At 38.6% G+C, this 14,605-nt stretch overlaps 1 protein-coding gene across 2 annotated transcripts; it reads left to right on the forward strand.

Moving 5' to 3' along the window:
* Nucleotides 1-5,069: 5,069 nt before the first annotated feature.
* On the forward strand, nt 5,070-12,704 carry MTERF1 (mitochondrial transcription termination factor 1). Of its 2 annotated transcripts, XM_007982212.3 has the most exons (3): nt 5,080-5,173; nt 5,698-5,756; nt 10,833-12,704. In XM_007982212.3, the coding sequence occupies exons 2-3, from the start codon at nt 5,728-5,730 to the stop codon at nt 12,001-12,003; spliced, it is 1,200 nt and encodes a 399-aa protein (XP_007980403.1). In that variant the 5' UTR covers nt 5,080-5,173; nt 5,698-5,727; the 3' UTR covers nt 12,004-12,704. The 2 variants fall into 2 exon arrangements, with proteins under 2 accessions (XP_007980404.1, XP_007980403.1); XM_007982213.3 differs by lacking the exon at nt 5,698-5,756 and having other exon boundaries at nt 5,070-5,173.
* The last annotated feature ends 1,901 nt before the right edge of the window (nt 12,705-14,605 follow it).

A 14,605-nucleotide genomic window follows, 5' to 3' on the forward strand; every position in this document is an offset into this window, starting at 1 on the left:
AAGTGTGTGGCACCTCCTGTCCCCCGCTTGTTCCCTCTTGCCGCATGAGATGCTTGCTCCCCCTTTGCCTTCCAGCATGATTGTAAACTTCCTGAGGCCCTCACCAGAAGCTGAGAAGATGTCAGTGCCATGCTTCCTGTACAGCCAGCAGAACTGTGAGCCAATTAAACTTTTTTTAATAAATTACTCAGCTTCAGGTAATCCTTTATAGCAACACAAAAATGTACTAAGACACACAGTCACTTAATTCATCTGAGCCTAAGTTTCATCTGCAAAACTATGATACCTGCCTCGTAGGGTTGAATAAAGATATTCAATATACTCTATGGGTATATGTATATAGGCCACTCTGATAAGACCTGCATTAAAGTATAATGAGCTACTCACATATAACTGTAATTTAGCTTCAGTTACAGTTACACAATATGTCACCCACAATGCCTAAAATACTTAGTGTATATATTTTATTTATATTCTTCTGGTTTATATTCTTTCATATGTTCTCGAAGGATATTAACCAAAATAATATAAATAAAATATAAATAGTGGTTATTTCTAGGTGATGGAATTACAAGTGAAATTATTATTATTTTTTTGCCCCTTTCTTATTTGTATTTTCTAACATAAATTAAAGTATTATGTCTCCCTGAGTGTCAGCATAGCATTGTGAATACAGTCATAGACTCTGGAGCCTGACTTCTTAGGTTGCAATGCTGGCTCCCTTACTTACTACCTCCGTGAGCTTGGGGAAGTCACATAGTCTCCATCTCAGTTTCCCCACTTGTAAAATGGAGATAATATTACTTCCATTATACAACAAAATGAGTTAATATAGGTGAAATGATTAGAATTGTGCATGGCAGATAGCATTACATAAATGTTTTCAAATATTATTTTTCTCTCCACGTACTTTCTCTTAAAATTCCTAGTTTTTGGATGTCTTTAATATAGCAATCAACAAATGAAGTTACAGTTATATGTGAGTAGTTCACTATAGTTTTTAATGCAGGTCTTAGCAGACTATGGCCAGTGGCCCAGCAGCCCCCAAGCTAAGAATGGTTTTTATACTTTTAATGGGTTGTGAAAGATGGAAAGAAAAAAAAGAATTTGCAACAGAGACAGTATGTGACCCACAAAGCCTAAAATACTATTTGGTCCTTTATAGGAAAAGGTTGCTGACTTTTGGCTTAATATGCTTTCCCTTTCAAATACATTTGCAATTTTAAATCAGCACAGTTTATACCAAGGAATAAATCTCTAAAGGAGGAATTTCAAGAAACATCTTAAACAGAAAAGGAAAATAGTTTCGGACAATGAAAATAGTATTTCATCTTGTGAATGTTTGCTCCCCTACTCTCTGTTGAGATTAATTTTTCTACCAATGATTAAGAATCACTTCGTGGTAATTAATTGAAGGTTTGGTACAGCAGAATCAAACAATCCAAAAGGTACTTAAACTTATGAGGCTAAATGGGATCTCAAATGATTATTGGGTTTCTTTGGCCAACTCTGTTGGGCTGATCCAACTACCATGGGAATTGCGATCATATCAGGTCTGGAATCAGCAAATTTGCTAGGCTGATATCCAGTTCTTTGCCACAGACCCTTGTGGTAATGAGTGTGGGAACATGAAAGCTGACTCAGGAAGTCTTTAGGCACACTTAAGAGAAATAAAGTTGCCTGAAGTAAAATCTTTAGAAATCTTAAATTGTTAAAAAGCAATTGTGAAAGGGGGGGAAATTAAGCAATCTTTTTCATTTTTGCCAACAAAGTGTTAACCTGAGACACTCTGGGTAATTTTATCTACTTCTTTAATTAGCCTTGAACAACTGGGAGACATTTTATGCTTTATGCAAACAAAACAGCTGCAGGCAAGAGAATGGAATAAGGGAGTCCTGGGTAGAGACCTGATGTTTCTCTGAGGGCCCTCAAGTAAGTCACATAGGAAGCTAGCAGGTCTGTCTGTGAAGTTGATGTGGGGGTGGGGCAGGCATTTGTCTACTGAATCCAGGAATCTGTGGGTGTTTATCAACTGAAGGTAAGGGTGGGAGGAATGAAGGGCAACTTTCTTTTTGACCTTAATTGGGCTTGCTGAGATTCAAACATGAACGAATGGTCAGCTGAGGGGCTGTGGTTTGCCAGAAATCTATTTGCATGAAGCAAGAAGGACACTTCTAGGGCAGAGGAACAGGCACATTTGGCACAGTCAAAAAATTCTTAAATGTAAAAGGCAGAGGCACCTCTGAATAGAGCACAGATTCTGTGTGCAGACTTGACTTTCAGCCCAGCTTCTGAGTATCTGAGTCCTATGTGTTGGGATTACAGGTGTGAATCACTACACTCAGCCACTTTATTTTTCTTAATTACATCAACTTGGTAGGGACATGGGTCGCTATGGTCTTGGGGAAGGAGATGGAAGAGGCATGTAGAGGAGAAGAGATTCAGGCTGAGAGTAAGATCCATCACTAGAAATAAGGTCCAGGAAGGCAGGGGCTTTGTCTTGGTTCCCATTATATCCCCTAACCTGAAAACAGGGCCTGGAATATGCAGGTGCTCAATAAATGTTCATTGAATAAACAAATGAAACACAGGCAAAGTATATACAGGTCCTATTGTAAAACATCATAAAGGATGATGAGGCAATAGTCATTTCTCTTACTGGAGGTAATGACATTTCAAAAATCATTGAAGAAATACAATAAGAAAGAAACCTAATTAATTATACAACATCCTAACACAACCATTATTACACTTCTATTGTTATACTTTCAGTATTTTATAATACACATTTAAAATAGATTTGTAATCAGAAAATTTCTGAGGGGAAATATAACATTTTCAAAAGAACCAATCTGCCTTTACAGACAAAATATCACTAAAAACCAACATGGGTGACGTTAATTAAGTAAGTCTGAAATAATTCTTGATAGCTAAGTCAATACAACAAAGTATGTGGTATAAATCTTAGACTTACTGGTAAAGGAAGTATAAGACATGCATTCTCTTGGTAGTTCCTACTCTAGGGGTTTCAGTGTTCTCATTTGTAAAATGAGAGGCCTGTGCCTCAATAATCTCAAAGGTTATTTTATTTAATTTAATCCCTAAATTTTATTTTTTTACATGCCGATTGTAAAGCAGTTTGTGTGTATGTATATACATAATATATAATAATATTAATTCAGACATAGCAGCTCCTTCCATGAAGAAGGAATATAGAGTTTAGAAATTCACATTTTAACAGCCATTTCCAATTTTTCAGGACAAATTTTTACCTGGATGAATTGCAGTAAGTAGTTTCACTTAATAGATAGACTGATTATTAGTATTTTAAATTCCCAAAGATAAATCTTTATCCTTCTAAACCAACAAAACAGAGAGTTAATTAAAAACAAAGTGACAACAACCACCCAGCTAGGAGTAGTCAAAGGGGAAGATTGATGGTAAAACATAATTGGTTCATTGGCATAGAAATGGGATGAAGAGGCCGGGCACGTTGGCTCACGCCGGTAATCCCAACACTTTGGGAGGCCGAGGTGGGTGGATCACGAGGTCAGGAGATGGAGACCATCCTGGCCAACATGGTGAAACCCCATCTCTACTAAAATACAAAAAACAAAAAACAAAAAACAAAAACAAACAAAAAAAATTGCGGGGCATGGTGGCAGGCGCCTGTAGTTCCAGCTACTCGGGAGGCTGAGGCAGGGGAATTGCTTGAACCCGGGAGGCAGAGGTTGTAGTGAGCCGAGATCGCACATTGCACTCCAGCCTGGCAACAGAGTGATACTCCGTCTTAAAAAAAAAAAAAAAAAAAAAAAAAGGAAAAAAGAAATGGCATAAAGAAAATTCTTTTTCTTTTTTGAGACACGGTCTCACTGTGTCACCCAGGATAGAGTGTAGTGGCACAATCACGGCTCACTGCAGCCTCAACCTCCCAGGCTCAGGTGATTCTCCCACCTTAGCCTCCCGAGTAGCTGGGACTACAGGCACCTTTGACCACGCCTGGCTAATTGTATTTTTTGTAGAGACAGGGGTTTCACCATGTTGGCCAGGCTGGTCTCGAACTCCTAGCCTGAAGCCATCCTCCTGCGTCGGCCTCCCAAAGTGCTGGGATTACAGGCCTGAGCCATCGCGCCCAGCCAGAAAATTATATCATTAGGCTCTTACATGGAGGAGTTAGTAATGCCTGAAATTGTTATCCTTGTAAAATTCAGGGTCAATCCTGTTGATCCTGTGTTTTTTAAAGGACCAAATCACCGTTGTCTCTTGAGGATAACTCGACAGACACGATTAATTCATTAACGTAAATATTATCTTTCTTTTGATGGCCACAGTAGAAGTGCCTTGAATTGAAGCTTTATCTCCTCCATTGTCACCATCACTAGGCAGGTGAGGCTGAGGACTGCGTGGTTTAAGGCAACGCTTCAGGAGGGAGCAAAAACGCATCCACTGTGGAGATGAGGTTTCGGTTGCCTCCATTCTTTAAATAGAGCAAACCCGTCACAATGTCAAAAGAACCATATTTGAATTCGAGCTGCAAGCAAGTAAATTGACGTATATACTAGAATTGATTCCCAGCCTGAAGGCGGATGCTGAATTCAGACCAGGAGTAACACTCTAGGATTTCCACGGTAGTTCATGAAAGAAAGAGAATCTGGGACTAAACAGAGAGTCCACACCCGCTTTTCCTGCACCAAAAAACGCCGAGATGTTGATCGGCATCGCGTTAGTTACATTAGGAGCAGCAATCGCATTATCAAAAACTGCGACATGCCATGCAAATAATAGCGACCTTCCCACCACGTGTCGTCGGCCGGCAGTGGATGCCACCATAGGATCCCTACAGAATGCCCTACAGTTCCCCCACGGACATCTGCCCAGGCGACTCGGAGTCCCAGGCCCCACCGCGCCCTCCAAAACCCGTCTTGGGCGTTCAATACCCGGCGCTCACGGCGGTCTCTTGCTGCCCCCTGCCAGGCCCCTAGCGTCGGGCTACGAAGGGCTGAAGTACCGCCACGAGGGGGCGCAGGACCAACGACGTCACCTCTGCGCGCGACCCGAGGCCGGAAGTTAGTCTTTTCCACTTCCGCTCCTCCTCGCAGCTCCGGACCCCAGAGGCGGAAGTAAAAGCCGTTTACAGCGGGTGGATGCAGTTTAGCGTGAGATTGGCAAGTTGGTGAGGCCGTGCTTTCCTTTCTTTTTGTTAAGAAGTGGGTGTGGGTGACTGCTGTACAGTGCAACCCCTTGCAGAGTTGCCCTTGGGGAAGGAAGAGGGATGGAAAGAGCCTTCGGTGTGGAATTACCTTGGTTTTGAGTTAAGAAAGATCCACCTGGGTTCGAATCTAATGCTTCAGCTAGCGAAGGCAGGCTAGTATGGGAGCTCGGCGCTGTTTCAGATTTTGTAATTTTAAGGCTTATGCCTACCTTCTAAATTGTTGTGGGGAGTAAAGCAAGACAATGTATATGAAGCACTTAGCTTTGGTTTTACAAAACATTCGTGATTCCGCTACCTTTTCCCATCATATGTAGGCATGTACTTGCCGTTTTCTTTTCTGTATGTCTGAGAGATGTTGTTTGCAAGAGGTAATGCGTCTCACGAGAACATAATGCAATGAAAACGTTAGCTGGGATCGAACTCTTATTTTGTATTAGGAAGGCCTGAAATATTTTGCCTTTTTTGTGTATGTGTGTCATTTCTAGAGACAGCTGTTCTCCAGCCTTTCTAGAGGGATGCAGAGCCTTTCCTTAAGACAAACAAGGTGAGAAATGCATGTAAAGATCTCCAAACTTAGCTTGCTGTATCAAAAGAAGACCAGCTGGAATGTGGCATCTTAGGGCCAGTGATTATTTCCATTAACAGCCTGTTTAATAGGCCAGTTGTGGGGCAGAGGGGAACGTAAATCTTTTTTTTAGACCGATCATACTACAAGCATAGAGATTTTCAGTGTGTTTGTTAAGTTTGAACATTAGCCCTTGGGATAATGGTTTTGGTTAACTTGAAAAGTCAATTTGAGAAATAGATTGAAGTCAATTTTGGAATAGGTGCCATTTCTGAAATTTGTACATGAGGAAAGTTGGTGACTTTCTTGTATTAGGCTATTTAGGTGTTCATTTACCCTACTAGATATTATGAGTATTTTGAATGGAGATCTGTTGCTAAGAGTAAAGCATCATGGAGAATTTTGAAGTGTGACTTTTTTCGTGCTAGAAACCGAAAAATCGATAAAGATAATACGTATTTCCCATTGTTTTTCACACCTAAGGCCGTTTTTACTTGTTTAAAATTGTTTTGTCCGACTGCAAAGTAGCACATATTCATTAAAGTCCCAGAATTTCAGAAGTAGTACATAGCCTCCAATAATCTTTCAGAAATAACTGTCATTCCACCTCGATATATATTAATGTCCCCCCACTGCCTTTAATATACATGGCATTATCCATACCGTTAGGCAGTTTGTCATGTAGAGTATCTTTGACATCTTTTTATTGCAGTAGATCAGTCTTTATTTTTGGCACCTTTATAGCATACTGCATAGATGTACCACAATTTATTAATCATTCTGTTGGTGGCCATTTGAGTTTCTTCTTCTATGCCGTAGCTAATAATGTTATGGTGGTCTTCGTTTTTCTTTCTTTTTCTTTTTTTATGAGACAGAGTCTTGCTCTGTCACCCAGGCTGGAGTGCGGTGGTGCAATCTCAGCTCACTACAACTTCCACCTCCCAGGTTTAAGCAGTTCTTGAGCCTTAGCCACTTGAGTAGCTGGGATTAGAGGCATGTATCACCATGCCTGGCTAATTTTAGTATTTTTAGTAGAGATAGGGTTTCGTTACGTTGGCCAGGCTGATCTCAAACTCCTGGCCTCCCAAAGTGGTGAGATTATAGGCGTGAAACCACCGTACTTGGCCTGTTCATTATTTTTCATAACGAACATGTATTCTTGTCTTTTTTTCTTTTTGAGATGAGCTCATTCTGTCATCCAGCCTGGGATGCCGTGGCTAGATTATGGCTCACTGCAGCCTTGACCTCCTGGGCTCAAGCAGTCCTGCCTCAGCCTCCTGAGCAACTGGGACTATAGGTGTGCACTGTTACAGTTGGATAATATTTTGATTTTTTGTAGAATAAGGGTCTCACTTTGTTGCCCAGGCTGGTCTCAAACTCCTGGGTTTAAGCAGTCCTCCCACCTTGGCTTTCCAAAATGCTGAGATTACAGATGTGAGCTGCTGCCCCTGGCCCTTTTTATTCCATTTGGATAATCTCCAGGGAGTGGAAATGCTGAGTTAAAGGCTATGAACATTTAAAATTGTGGCAGCTGGTGCCAAATTCTGGTTCTGGTCCATTAACAATATTTGAGAATTTCCTCTGTTTCCTCATATGTTCATTAACAATCAATATTATTAATTACTGTTTCTAGGTTTAGTTGAGACCACACGTGTCATTTTTAGAGTAAATTTATTGCATTTTAGTATTGTAATCAAGACCAAATTTCAGATGCCTGTTGTAAGTCCATTTCAGCTCTTGTTTTCTATAAATAGAAAGCTTAGTTTTAGATTCCTTAGTAATAAGTTATCATAAAACAAATGGTTGACTTCAATTGTAAGTATTTTAAGGATTTGAGGGAAGATTATATTTGAATGGGACCTTGTCCTATGGATAGGCATCAGGAAGATGGGCCTTTCTAAAAGAAAAAGCAACTTAAGCAAAGGCAGGGAGAAGGAATGGGCAAGGATGTTTGGGATCAGAGGTTTGAGAGGCGATAGTGCTAGGTATTGAGGTGGTAGAATAGAAGAGATAGCTGGAAAGGTAGTTAGAAGTAGATGGTAAGGTTGTTAGAACTAACTGAAAAGGCAGCTAGAAAAAGATCACTTTGAAGATTTTGTTTTTTCGGAGAGAGCTACAGAAGGTCTTTAATCAGAGAATGAGGGACATAATCACATCATTTTACAAATATCAGTATGGTGGCAGTTTTGAGTGATTGATGTCAGAGAAGCGCATCAGGTAGCTGTTACAGGCTGGATGAAAGAGAATGAAGACTTGTAACAGAATGAGAATTACAAAGAGTAGCGAGGGTGGATTTCAGAGAGATGCCAAAGAAGTTGAATCTACTTGATTTGATGACTGGAGTTGAGGAAGAGGAAGAAAGCAAAGCTCACTTTTAGATTTTTATCACAAATGACTCTTAGGATAGTGATTGTGATAATGATATCTTTAGTCAGAAGAGGGCAACTTTGGGGACTGGGAAAGATACTCAAGTTTGGGGCATGTTAGCTTGTGTGGAAGATACTTCCATGAAGGATGAGTTATACACAAGGCATCAAACTTACTTGTGACAGATTTAGAAGAAACATTTATAGATTTGTTACTTTTTGTTAGGAATTTTGGCATACATTTTCACTTATTTTTAGTTTGCTATTAATATAATTTCTGTTGTACATTCTGTGGCTTGTTCAGCCTGTTTACCATGATGCTAATAGTCTCAAGAAAGTGCACTGTCTAAAGTAGTAGTCCACACTTTTTTGATTGTGTACATTGTCAATAAAAATATACCTACAATATATGTACATTTGTTTATTGATTATATGTCTTACAGTACTATCATATTGTTTATATTATAAAACATGTAGAAAGAATTTTTCAAAGGCTAAGACAAATATAAATTGTAGTTTTACTATTTTCTTCATCCCATTGTATCATCTTGGACCTCTCTAGAAAGTACTGGTCTGATTTCCAGCTGATGCATTCTGCCCCATTATTCCAGTAGAGGTCACTCGAGCATCTGGAAGAGAGAACAGGCTGTTGAGCTATGCAAGGAAGAGCCTTCATTCTTCAGTTAGAAGGATAATTGTATTTTAGTTTCTAAATTCATGCATTTTTGGAAGAGTGTGTAGTTACAGAGTAGTATGTGGTATTATGGAGAAGTGAAGAATAGTGAGTTCAGCAGAGTATGGATCAATATAAAATGTGCTTTTGTTGTTTGATGTTTATGTTGTGAGTGCCTTGCATTTGGCTTTACACATTACTTGATTCTAATGTTTTGGGGTCTTTTCCCAATTCTGTGAGAATCTGTAGATTATGTGAGCCACAGGAATGTTCCCTGCCTGTAGGCACAATCAAGTTCTTGTTAAAATTGGAGTAATTGAAAGGACAGACACAAAGAGGCTTTCTTTGAAATTGATCTTGAAAGCAGTGTCTTTAGCCCAAAGAGGTTAGTATTGGGTTGGAATCATCTATCTCTATTTTCTATTTTATGCTTAATTAGGAAAAGGAGAAAAAAGAATGCCTTTTCTAAGTAAGAGCCCATTGTAAGTAATTAGAAATCAAGCACGAACTTGTTACAGCTATATATTCTAAAAAGGCAAAAGTACAGTTTAAAAAAATATATATGTACGTTATATGACTCAGGCACAAGTAGCTTAGAAACAAATCAGATAGCTTGAATAACAGAACACTTTTTCTGTTGCTTTTCTCATAAAATATTTCTTATAAATAGAGATGCTCATTTTAGTAGGGACCTATGATTATGATTATAAATAAGCTTGTATGTTTTGAGCCCCATTTCTGAATGATCAGGAAAAATGAGTTATTGAGGTTTTAGTCACATCCTAGAAGCTGCAAGTTGAAAGTGTTGTGCAACACATGCAAACAGCCCAAAATTAGTCTTGTTAATATGGTGATGGAGAAGGGGAGAATGGTGAAAGTAATGTTTTAATGTTTACATGCCATCTTTCAACACAGTTTCACATGTGGTGGGCTATGTGGATTTAATATCGCAACTAGATCATTTTGAAGATGAAAATTGGTTTGGAATTATTGGATTACAATGTAGGGAATGGTAGGGTAAACCAAATGATTGTGATCAAGAGCTGTTGTCTAGAGGTCTACATAAGCTAAGAAAAATTAAGGCTTTAATGGTAGCATGGATATAAAGGGTAGCATGAATCTAGAAAAAGATGTTCAAGATGTTGAGAATTTCCTCTGTTTCCTCATATGTTCATTAACAATATTATTAATTACTGTTTCTAGGAAATTAATCTGAGGTGTTGGTTTTTAGGGCTAGATTTAGAGTTTGAAAACCAGGAGGCCAGAGGCAAAGAAATCTAGTATCTATGGGCAAGGCAAGGTCAAAGACCTGGAAAATTGAAATATAAGGCAATAAGCCAGACCTGGCTTGGTGGCTCACACCTGTAATCCCAGCACTTTAGGAGGCCAAGGCAGGCAGATCACTTGAGCCCAGGAGTTTAAGACCAGCCTGAGTGACATAGTGAAGCACTGTCTCTACAAAAAATAAAAATAAAAAATTAGCTGGGTGTGTGGGGGCATTCCTGTGGTCCCAACTACTTGGGATGCTGAGGTGGGAGCATCACCTGAGCCTGGGGAGATGAGGTTGCAGCGAGCCATGATTGTGCTGCTGCACTCCAGTCTGGATGACAGTGAGACCCTGTCTCAAAAAAAAAAAAAAAAAAAAAAAAAAAAAGAGTTTGGAAATCAGGAGGACAAAGCAGAGATGGAGAGGGTCAACTGATTTTAGGTAGCCAAGGCAGGCAAGGGTAAACAAAAAGAGCAAGAAAAAAGGAAGAACAATTCTGGGTCACTAATGGTGCCCCATCCTGCTTTTCTTTATGTTAACAATGGAAGCAGCCCCATGCGTACATATAACAGAAGCAGTGAGCTAGGGAGAGACAGTGCAGTGGCTGAATTATTAACACAGTTCTGTAGAGCTGGAACTGAAGGTAATATTCTCATAGAAATGACCATGATGCTCATAGGATCATAATATGGCCATTTAGTTGTTTAATACATGCATTTGTATAATACTTTATGTGTTGTTTTACACAGCATTTCAAAAGGTTTGAACTACCTAACCATTATGGCACCAAGAAACCTCTGGCATATGAGAAGTAACTTTCTCTTTGGTTCAAGATGTTGGATGACCCGATTTTCAGCAGAAATCATCTTCAAATCAGTTTCATTTAGGCTTTTTGGTGTGAAGTGTCATAATGCAGACAGTGAGCCTTCGGAAAATGAGGACCTACTGAACAACTTACTTACTATGGGAGTAGATGTTGACATGGCAAGGAAACGACAGCCTGGAGTTTTTCATAGGATGATTACCAATGAGCAGGACCTGAAGACGTTCCTTCTTTCAAAAGGAGCTAGCAAAGAAGTGATTGCTAGCATCATATCAAGATACCCACGAGCAATAACACGTACTCCTGAGAATCTTTCAAAACGGTGGGATCTGTGGAGAAATATTGTGACATCAGACCTTGAAATTGTAAATATTTTGGAACGTTCTCCTGAATCCTTTTTTCGGTCCAATAACAACTTAAACTTAGAGAATAATATAAAGTTCCTCTACTCAGTTGGATTGACCCGTAAATGCCTTTGTCGATTGTTGACCAATGCCCCTCGTACCTTCTCCAATAGTCTTGATCTGAATAAACAGATGGTTGATTTTTTGCAGGCAACCTGTTTGTCATTGGGTCACAATGATCCCACAGATTTTGTCAGGAAGATAATTTTAAAAAACCCTTTTATTTTAATTCAGAGCACCAAGCGGGTGAAAGCTAACATTGAATTCTTACAGTCAACTTTCAACTTGAACAGTGAGGAACTGCTGGTTCTGATATGTGGTCCAGGAGCTGAAATCCTAGATCTCTCCAATGACTATGCCAGAAGAAGCTACACAAATATCAAAAAGAAGCTGTTTTCTCTTGAATGTACTGAAGAAGAGGTACAGAAGTTTGTCTTAAGCTATCCAGATATGATCTTCTTGGCAGAGAAAAAGTTTAATGATAAAATAGACTGCCTCATAGAAGAAAACATTAGTATTTCACAAATAATTGGAAATCCTCGGGTTCTGGATTCAAGCATAAGTACTTTAAAAAGTCGAATCAGAGAATTGGTAAATGCTGGCTGTAACTTGAGTACTTTAAACATCACTCTTCTATCTTGGAGTAAAAAAAGATATGAAGCTAAATTGAAAAAGTTAAGCAGATTGGCCTAAGGATGCCAGTGTTTTTAATTCTCAGGAAATGTAAATATGTTATGCCACATTGCAAAAGAATTTTGCAGAAGTGATTAAGTTAAAATGTTATTAAGGGCCTTAAGATGGGGAGATTATCCTGAATTACTTGGAAGGGCCCAATATAATCATAGGGGTCTTTAAAAGTTGAAGAGGGAAGCAAAAGAGGAGGTCAGAGTGATCGTATATAATGAAAGACGACTACTTTTGAAGGAAGGTAAAAGGGGGCTTTGAAAGAGGAAGACACCTTGAGCCAAGGAATGAAGGGGGCCTGTAAAAAAAAAAAATGGAAGAGGCAAGGAAACAGATTCTCCCTTAGAGTCCCCAGAAAGGAATGCCGCCTTGCTGGCACCTTTTTAGCCCAGTGAGATCAGTGTCAAACTTCTGACCCACAGAACCATAAGATGGTAAATTTGTGTTCTTTTAAACCACTGAGTCAGTGATAATTTGCTGCAGAAGCGAATAGATTAGCATAGCAACTAAGTAGATGATTAGTTGCGTTATAGGTGAAGTCACAAAATACAGTCCTTTAGTGTTAAGTCTGTATTTCTTCCTTTTATAAGAGTAATTATATTTTAAAAATCTACCTACCCTTCTGGAATTGCTAATGTTAATGTTTATAAAGTCTTAAATGTGCATACAAAACTAAATGTGAATAAATAAAGGAATATTTTTGCCTAGTATAGTTTAAGGTAATCATTTCTGTGCATTTTGTTGGCGTTTCAGCTAATATTAAAGAGTAATTTTCAGAGGCATTGACTTAAAAAATGACAAATCAGATAATGTCGGTATTTTCAAGATACTCACAATCTAGCTCTGATGTAAACTGAAAGATATGGGACAAATTATATGACTTTTAATTATTTTCCAGAGGCATTTGTTTTCTAGATGTCGTTTTTGAATTAACATAATGGCCCTCAACCTTTTAAACCTCATTTGCTATCAGTGATGCCTTAAAAAACCTTATTCCTACTATTGATAAAAACAATATGTCTGCTTTTCTAAGGCCATTTATATATTCAACAATACTCTTATTATAATTATCTCTGTTTATTTGATGGCAAGCATGGCATAGTTTAGAAAGCAAGAGCTTTAGAGTGATGTATCTGGGCACCATTCCTGAATAACTTGTGTTAATGTTTTAAATTTACTGAACCTGTTTTTCTCATCTATAACACTAGAAATTGACCTTCCAGAGTTGGTAGGAATCAAATGAAAATGCACCTCTAAGGTTTCTTGCACATAGTAATGATACAATCAGTGATACCTATAATAAAAAGATAGTATTTTAAAAAGCAGCTTTATTTATATGTAAATCACATACTCAATTTACCTATTTAAAGTCTGACACAGTTTAATTTATATATATATAGAGAGAGTTGTGCAACTTTATTTTCCATTGCTTATAATACATTTATAATTTATTGGAAAATTTATAAAGAAAATGAATTTCTTAAAGTTATGGAAATGGAGAAATGCTAGGTTGAGGGGCCATATCTGGTGAGAGCCTTCTTGCTGGTGGAGACTCTGAAGAGTCCTGAGGTGGCACAGTGTATCACATGGCGAGTGCTAATGTGCTTAGGTCTCTTTTTCTCTTCTTATAAAGCCACCAGTCCACTCCCGTGATAACTCATTAATTCATTAATACATTAATGAATAGATTAATCAATTTCTGATGACATAGCCCTTATGATCCAATCACCTCTTAAAGGCCCCACCTCTCAATCCTGTCACATTGGGGATTAAATTTCAACATGAGTTTTGGAAGGGACAGATAGTCAAACCATAGCAACAACCATCACCACAATCTAATTTTAGAATATGTTTACAATCCTAACAGAAACCTTGTACCTGTTAGTGAGTCCCCATTGTTTCCCTCCATTTGTTCCCCCAGCTCTAAGCAAAAATGAATCTGTTTTCTGTCTCTATAAATTTGTTTATTCTGAACATTTCATATAATTGGAATCATACAGTACGGTCTTTTGTGACTGGCTTCTTTTTTTTTAATTATCCCATTTTCTTTTTTTTCTATTACTATACTTTAAGTTCTAGGATACATGTGCACAATGTGCTGGTTTGTTACATATGTATATATGTGTCATGTTGGTGTGCTGCACCTGTTAACTCATCATTTACATTAGGTATTTCTCTGAGTGCTCTCCCTCCCCCGTCCTCCCACCCCACGACAGGCCCTGGTGTGTGATGTTCCCCACCCTGTGTCCAAGTGTTCTCATTGTTCAGTTCCCACCTATGAGTGAGAACATGCAGTGTTTGGTTTTCTGTCTTTGCGATAGTTTGCTCAGAATGATGGTTTCCAGCTTCATCCATGTCCCTTCAAAGGACATAAACTCATCCTTTTTTATGGCTGTGTAGTATTCCATAGTATATCTGTGCCACATTTTCTTAATCCAGTCTATCGTTGATGGACATTTGGGTTGGTTCCAAGTCTTTGCTACTGGGAATAGTACCTCAATAAACTTATGTGTGCATGTGTCTTTATAGCAGCATGATTTATAATCCTTTGGGTATATATACTGGTATATACCCAGTAATGGGATGGCTGGGTCAAATGGTATTTCTAGTT

Source organism: Chlorocebus sabaeus, chromosome 21, assembly GCF_047675955.1.
Source record: "Chlorocebus sabaeus isolate Y175 chromosome 21, mChlSab1.0.hap1, whole genome shotgun sequence".
Lineage (NCBI taxonomy): Eukaryota > Metazoa > Chordata > Mammalia > Primates > Cercopithecidae > Chlorocebus > Chlorocebus sabaeus.